Here is a 16,240-nt window from a genome sequence, read left to right as displayed (position 1 = left end):
CTCAAGTAGAAGAGAAGCCAGCCCATACGTTTCCGTGCTCCCACTTTCACTTATCCGGAGCAATTCATACACATCCCCTACCAACGACTCTCTATCATGTGATGCCTTCTTGTTGATAATTGCAACTTCAGCTTTAAAAATACTCTGAAGTACTTCTGTCGATCTCAAGCTTCCAGAAAATAAATGTGTTAACATTTCTAAGTCAAAACTTGTTGACAGATTATGCTCCGGCACATTTGTCATCAGAAAGGCGGCTTGAATCCATTCCTCTTGGCAACAACTTCGGATGATTTTCACTTCCATGTTAGCTAACGCACAATACAGCTTGAAAACATCTACTTTGCTGTGTCCTTAGGGGAAAGAAACCTTCTGTGGAGGAACGACTGTGCCCTCTCGACAACCGACTTCAGCTTATCAGCTAGATGTTTGCACAGTTCAGAGTTGACTTTAGGTGGGCTGGAAAACGCTTTTGGCGTAGTCATCTTTTGAGCTCGGTCCCTGCATTCTTTGGTGAGCTTCAGGAACTGCTCGGGAGTGTTGGCTGCGTTAAGTGCACAATCAACACGCCATTCGGCACATTGTACCGGCGTTAGGACTTCCGATCTTGTAAAGACACTAATAACAAGGAAACTATACCTTAATGTCGTACTCAGTAAAGGAAAAGAGGACTGAATATCAAATTGAATGTCATGACATTCGTACACATGTTCTGAGTGCAAGCACACAACACTCAGAGATGAACCTAATGCTCGAACTACGCCTACCTGCACGCATCCTTCACTAAATGAGCGGAACTTATCATATTCCGCAGTGGCCTTAAAACTGAATATGCTCTTGTAGAACATGGCAATGTTTTGCAATTTAGGGTTGAGGAGTTTGCATCCTGTAGGATACTAGTGGATACTGGTGATACCTGGTGATAAGTTTTCAGCTGGAGTAGAAAATGAAGAGTTGATTAGCAAAGAAGAGAATCGGGATTGTGTGAATGAAGTTACTACTGTCATGTGATTGTTGTGGTTTTCGTAACCCATGTTGCAAAACAGCCGAAAATTGAGGCACAAGCGCAAGTGTGTTAAGGTTTGTTGTTTCAGCATGTCGCCGATAAGTGGATAAGTGGATAAGCGTTACGCATGGATAAGTGTTGGGAAGGATGAGAGATCGAGTATGCTGGGCTGCCCAGTCATCTGCCGACTTTGAATTTCCATAACATTTGTGGGTTTTGGGAGTTTGTTGCAGCAAGCTGCGAGCGATGGCGGTTGGACTTAAAACCCCCCAGGTCAGGCCCTAGTGGTCCACGTGAACGCCGAGATGAACACGCTGAAATGTGGACAATCGTGGGTCTTCAATCTCAGCATCTCCTCTAAACCCTAGTTGCACTCGATCAGAGAGATTTCCATCCAGTTTTGTTTGTTGTTATAGCGGCGATGAAGTCCTCTGTTCACTGCTGATCGTGCTGGCTTGTGCTTGTGAAGTAGCCTCGGACGGTTCGATTGTTTGTTCGATTTGTTTTATTTTATTTTAACTTGATGGATTGTTCGATTCGTCTGTGAGCGTGTTAAACATTGAGCGATCATTTGTGTAGTCCACACAGCCTGTTGTAGTTGGCATTGCTGACCTTGGGTACTCCCTTTGTTTGAGTTCCGAGTTGGTTAGCCTGCTGAGATTAATTCAGAAGGAGAATCGTAACTCAGTGAGAAGAATTCATGACTAATTCATAATATGATTTGGGCCGCGCATGAATTTTATGATTGCCGCAGGATGGTGATGTTGGCGAGTCGAGATTTCCATGGAACCCCTATGGCTACAGCCATAACGGTCTTCCTCTGTTCCAAGCAGTTTCTGGCGCCTTCAAAGTTGAGGAAGGATAGAAGTCCGGCACCTTCGCGAAGGGTGAAAAAAATTGGTGCAAGTGCAAAGCTAATTGGTGGCTATCTGGACCCGACTGTGGCGGACAGGGAGAAGGAGGAGGCCATGGAATACAGGAGGATGGTATTCGACCACGACGATTGGCTTCGACATCGGAGTAGTATCAGACACGGGCGGCATCTGGCATCAATTGTGTCTTCGAGGGTTATCTTAGCCCTCGGAGTTCCAGTCTTCTCTCTCACAGGCGTGGCAGCTGTTGTCACCTCCTACAAAGAAGCTATCTCAGCGCAGACTTTGCCTCAGTGGCTGCCTCTCCTGCACATTTCGAGTCTGCCTTTCTCCCTCACAGCCCCCGCGCTTGCACTTCTGCTCGTTTTCAGGACAAATGCCTCCTATGCGAGGTTCGATGAAGCCCGGAAGGTGTGGGGCATGAACGTAAACAGATCTCGAGACGTGTGCAGGCAAGCCCTAACTTTCATGGGTTCTCCTGCCGATGGATCCAAATTGCAGAGCTTCTTGCATTACGTAGCGACATTCCCATACACTTTGAAGAGCCATGTGAGTCAGGGTGCGAATCTGGAGGAAGAATTGGTGGGTTTATTGGAAGAGTCAGCTTGCATCCCTTCTGGCGGCCCCTCATCGACCGATTTACGTGTTGCAAATCATGTCGGAGCTTGTATATAGCACCACCATGACTGATATGCAAAGATCGGGCATGGACAAAAATTTGACTCAATTCCATGACAATGTTGGTGCATGTGAGAGGCTTTTCAAAACGCCAATACCTCTCTCGTACACGAGGCTCACTTCAAGATTCCTGGTCATATGGCATATAGCGCTGCCATTAGGGCTGTGGGATCACTGCAGATGGCTCACAATCCCTGCCGTCTTCTTCAACGCCGCAGCCTTGTTGTGCATCGAGGAGGTTGGAGTGCTGATTGAGGAGCCGTTTGCGACGCTTGCTCTTGGGGCCATCTGCGGCACTATCAAGAACAATATAGCAGGTTTGATGGAAGCTCACACGCAGTACCCTCAGAGAAAAAAATCGGAGAAAATTGAGTAGCTCTGAGACGATCTAACTTCATCTTTTGTTTATATTCTTTGAACTTCTCTTGGTCTTTACTGAAGCATCACTGAAACTGGGTGTCATTGCTGATATGGTTCTGGAGGTTCTATATGAAGCCCGAGCATAAACGAAGGACGCATCAGCATCGATTCGGGAAGCTTGACAGGCATTCCATAGCTTGTAAAGAGAGTCAGCTCACATCATTGACACTATTTCTCGGTTCAGGAAAATTACAGGTGGGTTATCTCCTACATGCTGGAACAGAACATCAGATTCATATCAACCTCTTTCACTATTCAACACCGCGTGATAGCTTGGAGGGGCTTTTTGAGGAGTAGGGTATTTTTATTTTATTGTTTTTATTGTTTTTTTGCATTATGCTCTGCTTAGGTCTCTCGAAGGGCAGGAAAACCAAGCTCCCGAGTCAATCGTAAACAGCTTTCAAGGTTTTGTATCACATCCTTCATTAACCAACCCATCTAGGACAAGATGTAAATGCAGATCGATTGTACAACTTTCCAGCATGTTCACTGAGGCAGAGCTCGGTGCTGCAAACACGGTACTTGCAGCACCTCTTCATTGCCTTGCAAATTATCCCCGTGGTGGAAAAGATACTAAACAGTTCAATGTCATAACGTGCATTGATTCATTGTTTTCCTATCTATTGTCTAGTGTTGATGCCCATAATAGGTCTCAATTGAGGGAGTTATAGTAGAATGGTCGGTGAATGAACTCCTGAGAACCTTGGAGAAAAGTTATCCATTCTCTATTTTTACATAATGTAACATGTTGTAATGAAGGGAGTGAAGAAGTTCATTTACGAAGGGAATGTTTATGTGCTAATAAGGTATGGGTGGAGGTACTGGGGTCATGACATGGGTAGCATTGTTTTCCCATTTTCTTTTTTCTTCTTCTTCTTACTGTGTTTTATAATTTATTTTTTAGATTCTCTTCTTTGTATTCAGAAGTGGTGTTATTGGTGGGAGAAATTTTTGACACCTTGTGGAATCACACGGATTCTTCAAGGTGTTTTGTTTAGTTCTTTCTCTTTTTCTAATGTCCCCTAATAAGCAAAGCAATTTAGCTTCATAAAGAGTTAATGCTAAACTTCAGACTTACATGAAGCACAAAGCAGTAAATTGTATTAGCAACATGTCTATTTCTCTACATCCAAAGACATTATTTTGGCATACCATTCAGAAGTTGTGTTAGAAAATTGAACTGTGTAACTTAAGAGAAAAGTGTTTATTTGGAAAATTTTAATATGCTTTTTTACTGGCATTATAACAATTTCACTGTATTTAATTAGTATTGTAATTCCAAAACATCACAGTGAGTATCATCCCATTCACACTGAGTATTATTCTATTATTCTTCTTTCAACTGCATTTCATTGTATGTATATCTTGATGATATACACATAAATAATCCCTGGAGAATGATCATGATATATGTTTTTTGTTTTTTGTTTAGCATAGTAGGAGTAAGTTTGAAAAATTAAGATTATTAACAATAAAACATTGAAAATTTACTCTAAGTTAAACATATACTTCACAATTAATGCAGAGGTATTAGATCGCGTATATGCGGAGGTCATTCGCAATTAGTCGTAAGATGTAAACATTTCATACGCAGGTAATGACCATATTTAAATTCGACTCCAAACTCGTAAAAAGAAATTGCTCAAAGTGTTCAATAATGGATATACTGTGCACTTTCATAACATTTAATCGCTCTTAGATTAGAGATAGCATTGCATGCTTAATCTAAAACCCCCTCAGACAAGCCAGATGCCTCAATTAAGGCTCATTCTGAAGATGGAGACAGTGCTTCATTGCTTCAAACACAGACGTGGGTTGGGACGAAGGTGTAGACAGTTAGTAATAACCAAATCATGTATCCAAACTCTCCAGGGGTAACTTTCATGAAAGTTAAGCAAATGAAGTTCTTGACAATCGGAAAAGCCATTCAATCCATATGGTCCAAATGGGTATGAAAAACGACTTAACAGTGATTGGATAGACTTTGAGAGAAACATCGTAGGAAGCGAAAAAAATTCTCATTTGCATAATGTGAAACATGCGGCTAAAATAGGTCCTCGCCCATTGCTCGGGCAAACTACATTAGATCCCCATCTAGCACACTGGCTCTATACGGCAGTAAACACCTTCTTGTTCCCTCCGTCTGATGCGCCCATGGGAATGACCTTCAAGACGTTGAATCTCACAGTCTTCGAAAGAGGCCTACGAATAGTCAGAACAATTGGTTAGGTCGGTGTACGGACGGACAAACAGGTACTTAGGAGTACTCAAAATATAAATCAGTAGTTGCAAAGAACTTCATTCAATCATACAAAGAAGACACATTCTACAACACATGGAATAGGAAACTAATATTCATTCAATTTTGTGTCTCTGGTACGCGCTTTCAAACAAACAAAATTAAGCCTTACCTGCATTGGCCAATAATGACCTTGTCGCCCTCTTTCACACGGAAAGCAGGAGAGACGTGAGCAGCCAGGTTTGAATGTCTCTTCTCGTACCTGCAGGAAACTCATCCATTACTCGACAGAAAACACTATTGAGGATGTTTAAAAATATAAAAAAAAGAAAATATAGTCTGCCAATGCACCAACGTACAACTCTCCCCTACACTCCTATCCTGAAATCGGTAGCACTGAATTCTAAGCGAGTTAATTGCTAGACAAGGTCACCTTTGGTACTTCCTGACGAAGTGGAGGTAATCCCGTCGGATAGTAATAGTGCGAGTCATTTTTGTGCAGTTCACGGTTCCGGTGAGAATGCGGCCGCGAATGGACACATCTCCGGTGAATGGGCACTTCTTGTCAATGTAGGTGCCTGCAGGAGAGGAGTAGTTCACAGATATAAGTAATGATGGAGAATATTAAGTCACATAGCCTGGGTTGAACCCGAACACCTGCCTGCGCTCTGTTCATAAGAAAAATACATCGGGATTATAAAGGAATAGCCGGGACTACCTCCAGAGACCGTTTTAATTCACTTGCTATAGTAGGATTACAACAAAACCAAAATGATCAGAGCGTGGCTTGCAAAAACAACGGAAAATGTGGGATACTAAAAAAAATCCGAAGGGTGTGGAAACCAAGCACTTATCACAATCTCCGAGGGAGATCTCTAAATTAGATCATTGAGACAGGTGACAAGACTGGTATGCACGAGATCTTGAACACATATCCGTACCTTCAATTGCTTCACGGGGAGTCTTGAAACCGAGACCGACGTTCTTCCAGAAGCGGGTACCAGCCTTCCCTGCTGCCTTCCCTTTAGCAGAAGCCTTGGTGCTATATACAGAAAAAAACAAGCATGCCGCTCAATACATGATCTCCACAACGACAGCGATCTCCAACGACGAAAAACGGCACATGGAGGTAATGAAAAAAAAGGGGGGGGGGTTAGTGGAACGAAATACCACCTGAGGAAGACCTTGGGCTGCTTCAAGAACGACTTCTCAGTCTGCAAAACGAAATAGAAGCCAGCAGAAACATAAGACTAAATGAGACAACAACATCGAGATGACAGTACTGAACCGAAACCCTAGAGTCTAATACACAGCATACTCCCAACTACCGCCTCATGACGTTGTTCAGGGACAAAACTACACAACCCTAAGCTATAGCCGAGCAAAGAGAAATCGTACCTGCTCCGCCATGGTGGTCGAGCTGGCTTGACAAGCAGCGAAGCCCACGTCCGACGACGCGAGGGGAGGTGCAAAACGCTGAAAAGAGGACTCTTGAGTTGCTCCAGCGCCTCTTAGTGCTGTTGGACGTGCAGTGTTTTAGGGCTCGACAGTTCCGAAATGGAACATCATCAGCGGTATGGCCGTTCTGTGACGAAACTGTATTACGTGTTCTAAAGCTTTTTTTTCGGTTAATAAATTGAAATTAGTGGGTGTAACCTCTGTTCACACCGCAACAGGGAGGCAGATGGCCCCTTTCTTTGGTAATCGGTGAGAATGAGTAAATCCTAATGGTTTCATGGGAACTGAATTGCGGTCTCTTTAAAACCCAAATTCTGAATAATGAGAATAATTCTGAATAACAGATCTAAAATCCAAGTTTTAGATGATGAAGTCTATAAGTTTTTATTTCATTTTTAGTTTTGTATGCCTGGTTAGTCATTGTACCTTTAGTTTTGACGTAATTGAATAAAAGAATGAGGTGTGCACTCTGGCCAAGGCCTTTTATTTATTCATGTGAGCAAATATGTGAATGTATTGCAACTTTTTTATTCGTTTATATTCAATTCTTCAAGGGTGATAAATTAATGGAGGTAAAACATTGACATGGTTTTGCAATATGGGCGACATGGCCACAGTAAAGGTAAACAGCAAGGGAAAAATATAAATATCAGTATCATTGGGTTGGATTTTTTTTTTTTTTTTTTTTTTTTTTGTATAGGTAATTGTTTTTTAGTGTTGAATTGAAGAACATGTGTTACTTTGATGAAAATTCCAATTACCAGATGAGAGGAAGACAGGAATATCACATTCTTCTTTTTGTATAATTTATGTACTATTATGAAAAAAATGAGTAGAAAAATACCTTAACCTTGTAATTTTATATTTGAGTCTTACAATTATAAACAGAAGCAATTGTAACTAAAAAATATTCAAACTTCAATCATCTTAAAACTCCAATGATTGATACTTGTGATTTCAAATATAATTTCTAGATGTCAAAAATCAAGTTTAATTTTCATACACATAATCTTTAAAATGTGATTCATATTATCTTATTTACAAAATTATTTAACAAATATTGTTAAATTACGTTTTGATAACTCATTCATGCAATATTTTAATATCTTCTTTATTTTCCCTGTAAAAATATAATATAAAAATTATTTAACTCTGACTTAAATTTTCATTAATTGAACATAAGTTTGTAAGTTTATTTTTATAACTTATTTATTTTTTTAATTAACTAATATCAATTAAATATACAATAATAAAAGACATTTGTTGTTAATAATATAATCTGATCATCATAGTTGTACCAAGTATTTTAATATTTTAATCTTGTGTAGTTTTAATGCAACAATCAAGACAATAAAAACTTTTGACTGATTAATCATTGTCTTACAAAGGTAAATAATAAGATAATTCACTGTCTTTCTATGTATATCTAATAAATAAATTGAAATCCATGCAGTTGAGCACATCAATTAATTTATTTGGATTTCGATTAATTTCTAACATTAGAGACGTTTCCACTTCATAGAAATCTCCATGTGAAGAAAAGTTAATAGTCCAGTTGATAAACAAAAGCAAAAAATTTGCTAGTGAAAGAACTTGTTTGCGTCCTTTGTCTACCTGTAGGTGGAGGTGTCTCATGGATGAAATCCTCCCCATCATATAAATTTGTGTGGCAGCTTATAACTTTCATTCTTCTATAAAACAATTGTTATGGGGTGTCTAGAGCTGAAAATGAATAGGGGCCATGGCTTATCAATCTCAGGCTTTTGGCCTAAGTTCAGTTACATCTTCCTTTTTGCAGAACCACAAAAGTCATGCCCACCTGTATCAATGAAAGTACAGTCTAGTGGGAGAACTTGTTGCTAAACCTACCCTTCCAACAGGTTCTATCAGAATCATCTACAAACCAATAATGCACACATGAGAATTCACACACTAGAGCTCTCAAGTTTTACTAACCATAAAGAACACATTCACTTGATTAATAAGAAAAGAGAGGTACATATTTTTACTCAAGTGATCCTCAGTGAGGTGTATTGGAATGGATGTAACAGAGGAGGATCTAAAACTGTTGCTACAATATTATCTTCTAACACCTTCTCTCATTGTAAAACAATTTTGAGAATTGTTGATCAATGACTCTAGCTTTTGGAGCATAGATTCTTGAGAGCGAAGTAGAGTTTAAAAGAACTTGTTTTTCCCCTCATACTCCCATCTTGTTTGCTTTAGGATAATGTCTCCGAAGCAATGTTGCAAGTGAAGTTGATTCCTATGCAATTTGTGAAGGATCTCCAACTATAGTTGGATTCTCTAATTGTGGTGAGTTCTAATTCTAATTATACTCCAAAAACTAAAATTATATATAGCTATATTTCCTATTTCTATAATTACTTGACAAAAGGTTTGTTAATATCTATGTTTTGGATTTCTTTCATGTGGAGATTTTATTGCTTGTTATCTTTGTGATTGTCATATTTATTTCTTCTTTTTTATGCTTGCCTTTTTGATAGACATTATCATATTATCATGTTAGAGATGACTAAGATGTTTTTGTTGATGTAATTGCCACTACAAGGAATAATGTACAAGTTTTAACCTTTGTTGTGCAATCATATCTAAATCAATGTATTGTTTGTCATGTTGAGAGTTTATTGCTATTGCCCAACATTATAAAATATTATGTGCAATCATATCTAAATCAATGTGTTGTTTGTCATATTGAGAGTTTATTGCTATTGCCCAACATTAGAAAATATTATGCCATTTGACAAGGCTATCATCCTAATATCCATTTCTCTTGGTAAAATTGCAAAGTTCAAGTAAATGGCTTCAACAACATAAAGCTTAAGAATTTCAAAAAGTATAAAGAGGCTGAGTATTACTTAGACATTAGGATTTTAGGTTTTAAGATTGTTAATTTTTTTTAATTGATAGATATTAATCATATTTTATCAATGATTATTTTGGACATAGAAAGTAAAAATTACATATAACTATGCTAATAAATTACAAAGTAAAAAGAATAAAGCAATAGAAAATTTAGTGTTTTAATTTTGTTTTTTTAAAATAGATTCTCATAAGACTTTTTAAAGCTTATTTTTATTATTTTTTCTCTAAATTTTTCAAATAAACCTTTTATCAAATACTTTATAAATAAAATAGTAATTTATTTAATTATTGATATATAATTTAGATATATCTCTTGTTGTTCCAATTTTTTCTTTGTATAATAGAAAGAAGTTGAATTATGTTTGTTGCATGGAGTAATCTTGGAATTTTTTGCTATCTTCATATAAGCTTTATTATTGTAATTTATAAAAATTGACTATTTAATAATCATTCATAAGTCAATGGTAAGTATTTTTAACTAGTGGCTTTTATATCAAGGTGATGAAATAGCCACATAATTGGCTTCTATGGAAGATAATGCAACACTTGATTGCTTTTTTGACATCCACATTATCAATCTATTGCTAAGAAAAAAAACAAAACTTGTAGTAGGTAGAACACCTTTGATATTCCTTGCCAAGTCATTGTCCACAAAACTAAAAATATGAGATAATCTTGATTTCTTATATAAAACTCCATAGATCCATGTTTCTTTGATGTACCATAAAATTATTTGTATTGCTCTTAGATGAGGGATTTGCAATCTAGTCATGTACTTTCTAATTTGACTTGTAGTTTATTAAATATCAAGGCAAGCTTGACATAGATGCTTTTTGATAAAGATACTTATATGCTATTGGATTACCTAATGGTGCAAACATGTATGATGTTGTGATGTGATATGACTATATAGTGAAAATATAATTGAAATTGAATTTCTAATTAATATCTAATTATCTTGGTTCAATAATAATTCAAGATATTTAAACATGACTTTTATAAAAGCCTCTTAGTTAATTTTCTTGTCTTAATAGTTAGTAGGTTGAAGGTTGATTAGGAATTTTACCTTCTAAGCTATAGAGACTCTTTTACTGTCTTAAAAAGATTGTAAATTATTGATCAACCAAAGAACCTTGGAATTGCTATAGGTATTCAATTTTGTGCATCAAGGTCTAATTTTGATCTATATTCACAATTAATCTTCTTCAAGTATCAATTTTTAGTATTTTTAAATAGTTTTTTACTAAACCTATTCTTAAATTTTTTTTTAAATATTTATATGATTTATTTACTTATTCTACTTTATTTTGTCTTATTTAAGGCCATATAAAGTAAATAGATCTTTTTTTTTAAGAAAGCAATCTTAATACTTATTAATTTTTATTACTTCTTTGTCTATTATCTAAATTTTTAAGATGATTTGCTAAAATATTTTTATTTATACTCTTCTATATTATAACTTTTTTTTTCCTTTTTCACCTAATAGTTATGTTATAATATGACACTATGTTACTTTGCATAGATTTCAGTCTTGATGAATGAGATTTTACAAACTTAGAAGTTATTGCTATAATTTGACTTCTACTTGTTCAATCAAATCTTTATTTTTGGCATCTTTCAAAGAATTGATTGTTGCATGCAATGGCTTGAATAATAAATTGCTCCAATGAGTTTGCTCTTAGTATTGTTGATTATGAAATTTTAAAATTATCTTTTAATCCATACTAAAATTGATTGATAAGTTCTTTGTTATTCAAAACCATATTGCAAGTAAGATTTTAGAATTTAATAATATTTGATATCAAATATACTAAAGATAGTACTAAAAGATAGATACTAAAAAAATTGCTCAAAGATGGTATAATTTTAAACTCAAATAGCTATTATCAAAAGCTAGAAAGTCTTAAAATGACGCTAAATATTAGAAAGGCATTGATGAAAGTAAAAAAGGCTTCATTTATGCCTCCATATATACTATTTATTTAAGAGCTATATGGTGACGTTCTATACGACCTCTAATACATATCCAACTTATAAGATATATGTTTTAACTTATAAGCCAAGCTTTCTATATATATATATATATATATACATATACACAACATAATTAGCTTGTATCACAACTTGTCAACATATATAATATTTGGTTAATTTGTTGGTCAAGTTTCTAACCTATTAATCAACTATAAATATGTATAAAATCAGAGCCGTGTCTATGAACCTTCTAAGAAGCTTTTCTATAAGATATTATCAAATTTATTTATTTTAATTTATTTCTTTTTATTCATATTATCTAAATAATTATTAGAATATATATATATATATATATATTCATGATACTAAGATATAATTAGCCCTAAATTATACTAAATTAAAATTTATTATTTATATAGAGGTTGATATTATATAATTCCTTGAGATATGGTTGTGTTCTTTATTACATCGATGATATATAAACATATGTAGTGGTTAATTAATAAGTTAGTCTTAATGTCATTTTTTGGGTGAAATTCCTCTAAAGTATCATATAATACTTAGTAGATATATCAATGTTGTTGGATGTAGATTGAAGTATCTAGACTACCATAACTCTCTCAAAATTGATTTTTGTTAGTTACATATTGGAGTTACATATCAAGCTCTTCTTTTGGTATTGAATTAGAGTTATTATGTAGTTTTATATTACTCTCTTCTATCTTTAATTGATTGCTAAGTTTATCCAAGCTTAATATCTCATTTTTATTTTGCAAGAGTTATGTAAGATTTATAAATTAAATAAACAAATAATTGAGTATTTTGTAAATAATAGCCACATCATTCTATGGTTGTCCTATCTCTTTCATCTTTTTAACAATAAAATATATAGATGATATTAAATTTGGCTATATTTTGATTTTCATTCATGCAAAGAGATTCTTATTTATTTAAGACAACTATTGCATCAATAACGATAGTAGTTTAAAAGATTCTTTGTAATTACAACCATGTCTCTTTTGAGTCTTCCATATCTTTGATTTGAGGGCCAATAGAGTTGTTGATGGCTAATTTGGGATAAGATGTTGCTTTTTCACTCTTTCTTTTCTAAAAATCCAATTTGATGGTTATCAATTTGATATCATTGTCTCTAGCAAGCTGCTTGCTTTTGTTGTCTAATATTAATATTAATGGTGTTGCATTCTATTCTATAGGTATAGTGTAAACAATGCACAGCAAGTCTTTTCCATGAAATACACTTTACATTGTCGAGGCTCACTCTTTGTAATTATTTCCATGAAAGAGATTCTTCTCAATAATGATGTTGTCTAACAATTCTAACATCTTGCTATCCAATGGACCAACCTAATTTATCAATGTTGAAGTAAAGTGTCTAAACTACCTCGTATAGAATTTGGATGGGAGGAATTTTGAGCAAAGAAAATGCAAGTGAAGAGAATAAAGTGAATCCAAGTAAGGAGACAAATGTGAAATAATTTCTGATAATTTGTCTGGAAAGTAAGCAGAGACCTCTAGGAAGGAAGATACCAAGTGCTTGGGAGAATACTCAAGGAAAGGAACTACATAACTAGCTCTGATACCATGTGAGAATTCAGGCACCAGAGCTCTCAAGCTCTTACTAACCATAATGACACACTCACTTGATTAATAAGAAAGGATAGGTACATATTTATAGTCAGATGATCCTGAGTGAGGAGGACAGGAACGGAAGTAACAGAGGACGATCTAAAATTGTTGCTACAGTGTTATCTTCTACTAGACATAGCTTTGCAAACAAACCACATAGACCTTTGAATATGCAAAAATCAAAAACCTTGTTTATTGCATGAATAATGGATTCGATTACCCAGCTTCTACATCCATGCAAGAACACTGGCATGTGCTGACGATCAGGCACTCGGCCAATGGTCTTTTTCCTCAAGCCAACTCAATTGCTCCATGATTGAACCCGATCAAAGGGTCCAATGAAGATAATGCAACCACTTAATCAGCAAGTGCTAGAATCAGTTAATCTACGCCTTTCTGAGGGGCTTCAAAACCAGACCAGTTTGCGGGCCTGGTCTCAACGCATCGGGCACGATTGTGCAACATTACGATTTGATGTCAGGTAGTTGCAATGCCAAAAGCAAGTATGATGTTGGACGACTACAAAAGCCTACGGGTGCAAGAGCGCATGAAAGTAACGAGGTGGGGCTGTCGTCACCAGCTCTCACCCTCAGGAGTCCTTCCTCTTTCGACAGAGTGGCATGCAGTTAAGTAAACGCCGTGAGACTCCGATAGCATCATGATCAGATGGTCAACCATGGCTGGCTACATTGTAGTCAGAATGTGGAAGTACACCAAAGCCTCGCTCCATTTCTCCAATCTTCCTGGTCACAACCCTAACGAGACGGGCCCTAAGTTCCAATCTCCAAGAGCAAAATGAATTGCAAGCTTGAACAGCAATGATGTTACAGATATCCGGTTTAAGATCGTTCCCTGAGCAGCAGTCATTGATTCATTGATGACCAGGTGCACCAATGAGTGTTTACGAAAACATCTCTGATCTATATCCGACCCAAGCATATCCTATTCTCTAACAAAAAATCTCGTGCTTCGAAACCACTGTTGAAACTACCCAAGAATTGGAAGATTCTATTGGACTTCTGATTTCAAGCATCGTCAGCCCTTGATCATTCGGATTAGGATAGGAATAATTTTCGGAGTACGTGCCTAACAAATGACGAATTAATTACTGATAGATAATATCTGCACATGCATGAGCGACACAATTACGGTGTATGAGATATTATAATTCAAGACGGAAGACTGTGCATGTGTCCACAGGACAGAGTAAGGAGATAAACTCTTACAGATCTGAGTGAAGATAACATACCTGAGTGGACGATACGATGAATCAAGCTACCATCTACATATTCGGGGCCATTTAAATTCGGTACTAGAATAAGCTAGGAGATCCAAGCTACTTCGTGGAGGATGAAACTTAGACGTAATGCTAACTTAGAAGAGAGCACTCAGAATGTAATTTTGCACGCAAATGATGGACTATTGCGTTCACTGTGTCATGAATGGACGATTTCATTACAAAACTACTAAGAGAGCAACAGCACATCTCGAAGATAGTGTCGAACAGTCGCGAACGGATTAGAGAGAAATGTAGCAGACACATGTAAAAACCATCCATATGTAGCAGCTTTCTACGACACAGCAGGCAGAAAAGTAAAACCTCGCACGAACACGGAAGCACCAGCTAGACACAAAAATCACACGATATGCCAATTCATCAGTTGTAAACACTTGGATACACAACAGTAGCGAGGAACCAGCATGGGTCCGCAACAAATTATTAAAACATAACTGCCTCTATCATATCCTTGTGCAACCCAACACGGATAGTCATGCTATTTTTTGGGGGATTTTTCATGATAATCTGCAAAGATGTAAGAAATCCAGCAGGACTACCCTTCCCGCCTGAAGCATCTACCCCGTGTCTTCGCAAGGGAGTCGCCTCACTAAGGCAGCCAAATCGATGGCTCACTTGTGGCATGCGCAGTCGGCGCAGTTGCAGTTGGGGCCGCACTTGCAATCATTCTCTGCGTTGAAGCTGTTGGTAGGAACACATCAGCACAGACTTCAGTATTTATAGATCATGCTCAAGGCTGTTGCAGGTGCAAATTAAGTCACACTTGACGAACACTAGACTCATCCTAATAATGCATTTTTAAACACAATTTCTGCTAGTAAAAGAGCAGAGAGGACACGAAACTTACTTCACCAAAGTCCTGCAGCACCTGGAGAATCATACAACAAAAAAACACCAGTTAAACCTCTATCACACTCGATGTAGCAGATCAGAAGCATAGTTTCAGTCGCTCTAATTTGGTTACAACCGCTCTTCAACGTACTAATGATCGCAAGTCTACAACAAGCAACCTACCGGTACTCAACATCTCAACAACAACCCTATATCTGCTCCACGGTGTCCAACAACCTCGAAGACATCTCCGCTGAGAGCAACTTTTAACTATACACGAAAAGAAAGAAGAGGCCAAAGGCTATAATTGAAATCGATTATGTTGTAAAAGCCGCGAAATCCATAACAGGCTCCAGTATTCGACTGCATGTGGTCTCACCGTCACCCCCAAGCCCCGAGCCCCAATCCAATCTCTCATCGGTCAAAGAACTCCTGTCCTCAACCGGACAAAGAATCCCCAATTCACACACAACAGACGACCAAAATAAATAAATAAATAAATAATAACACAACATAACACACCGACTGAAGCCGAGTGAAGGAGAGCACTCACGAGCATCCAGAGTTGCATTGGCAGTCGCTGCCGCAGGGGCAACCGGGCTTGCCGCATCCAGAAGTTGCCATAGTGAATTTGAAGGCGGAGAAGATGACACAAACGAGCAAGGCAAGCAAACAATACAATATAGACAGACAGACAGAAAGACGTAGAAAACGAAGAAGAAGAGGAAGTGGTAGATGCATGCGAAGCGCGCGTGGAGCTTATATTTCTTCTTCCCTCTTGATTGAGGCTCCGTGGTGACGGGGCCCCTTCCCCTTGATTCGTGGCTTTAGGGGCCAAGTCTGGCTATGGGGCCTCGAACCCCCTGAGCTTCCGCGCTCTTGCAGATGAGATCCCTCCCCCCCCACTTGCTGACCTCGTCGTTGGCGGGGTCCCC

At 37.3% G+C, this 16,240-nt stretch overlaps 2 protein-coding genes, 1 non-coding gene and 1 pseudogene across 10 annotated transcripts; 2 read left to right on the top strand and 2 right to left on the bottom strand.

The window, feature by feature from the left end:
* The first annotated feature begins 821 nt into the window (after positions 1 to 821).
* Positions 822 to 3,752, top strand: LOC112278064 (voltage-dependent chloride channel 1, chloroplastic-like). Of its 8 annotated transcripts, none has more exons than XR_016499707.1 (5): positions 822 to 1,077; positions 1,237 to 1,334; positions 1,758 to 2,870; positions 3,036 to 3,168; positions 3,323 to 3,752. XR_016499707.1 is itself a non-coding variant. In XM_090245663.1 (3 exons), the coding sequence occupies exon 3, from the start codon at positions 1,759 to 1,761 to the stop codon at positions 2,548 to 2,550; it is 792 nt and encodes a 263-aa protein (XP_090101789.1). In that variant the 5' UTR covers positions 937 to 1,077; positions 1,237 to 1,276; position 1,758; the 3' UTR covers positions 2,551 to 3,752. The 8 variants fall into 8 exon arrangements, 2 of the variants coding, with proteins under 2 accessions (XP_090101789.1, XP_090101787.1); XR_016499708.1 differs by having other exon boundaries at positions 937 to 1,077; positions 3,434 to 3,752; XR_016499712.1 differs by lacking the exon at positions 822 to 1,077 and having other exon boundaries at positions 1,137 to 1,276.
* Positions 2,558 to 3,270, top strand: LOC149989729 (voltage-dependent chloride channel 1, chloroplastic pseudogene; annotated as a pseudogene).
* Positions 3,753 to 4,974: 1,222 nt separating the features above from the next.
* LOC112278056 (small ribosomal subunit protein uS17) lies at positions 4,975 to 6,685 on the bottom strand. The gene is made up of 6 exons (XM_024511076.3): positions 6,611 to 6,685; positions 6,386 to 6,426; positions 6,154 to 6,254; positions 5,646 to 5,790; positions 5,385 to 5,474; positions 4,975 to 5,175 (listed from the first exon to the last, which is right to left on the bottom strand). The coding sequence occupies exons 1-6, from the start codon at positions 6,620 to 6,622 to the stop codon at positions 5,082 to 5,084; spliced, it is 483 nt and encodes a 160-aa protein (XP_024366844.1). The 5' UTR covers positions 6,623 to 6,685; the 3' UTR covers positions 4,975 to 5,081.
* Positions 6,686 to 14,802: 8,117 nt separating this feature from the next.
* LOC112277384 (uncharacterized) lies at positions 14,803 to 16,026 on the bottom strand. Its single transcript, XR_016499702.1, has 3 exons — positions 15,859 to 16,026; positions 15,322 to 15,342; positions 14,803 to 15,155 (listed from the first exon to the last, which is right to left on the bottom strand). It is a non-coding gene; the product is annotated as an uncharacterized LOC112277384 (transcript).
* Between the last annotated feature and the right edge of the window lie 214 nt (positions 16,027 to 16,240).

The sequence above is a fragment of the Physcomitrium patens genome, chromosome 2, assembly GCF_059467195.1.
Source record: "Physcomitrium patens ecotype Gransden chromosome 2, ASM5946719v1, whole genome shotgun sequence".
Lineage (NCBI taxonomy): Eukaryota > Viridiplantae > Streptophyta > Bryopsida > Funariales > Funariaceae > Physcomitrium > Physcomitrium patens.
Note: the sequence above shows the minus strand (reverse complement) of the source record. Positions and strands in the feature narration are given on the sequence as shown.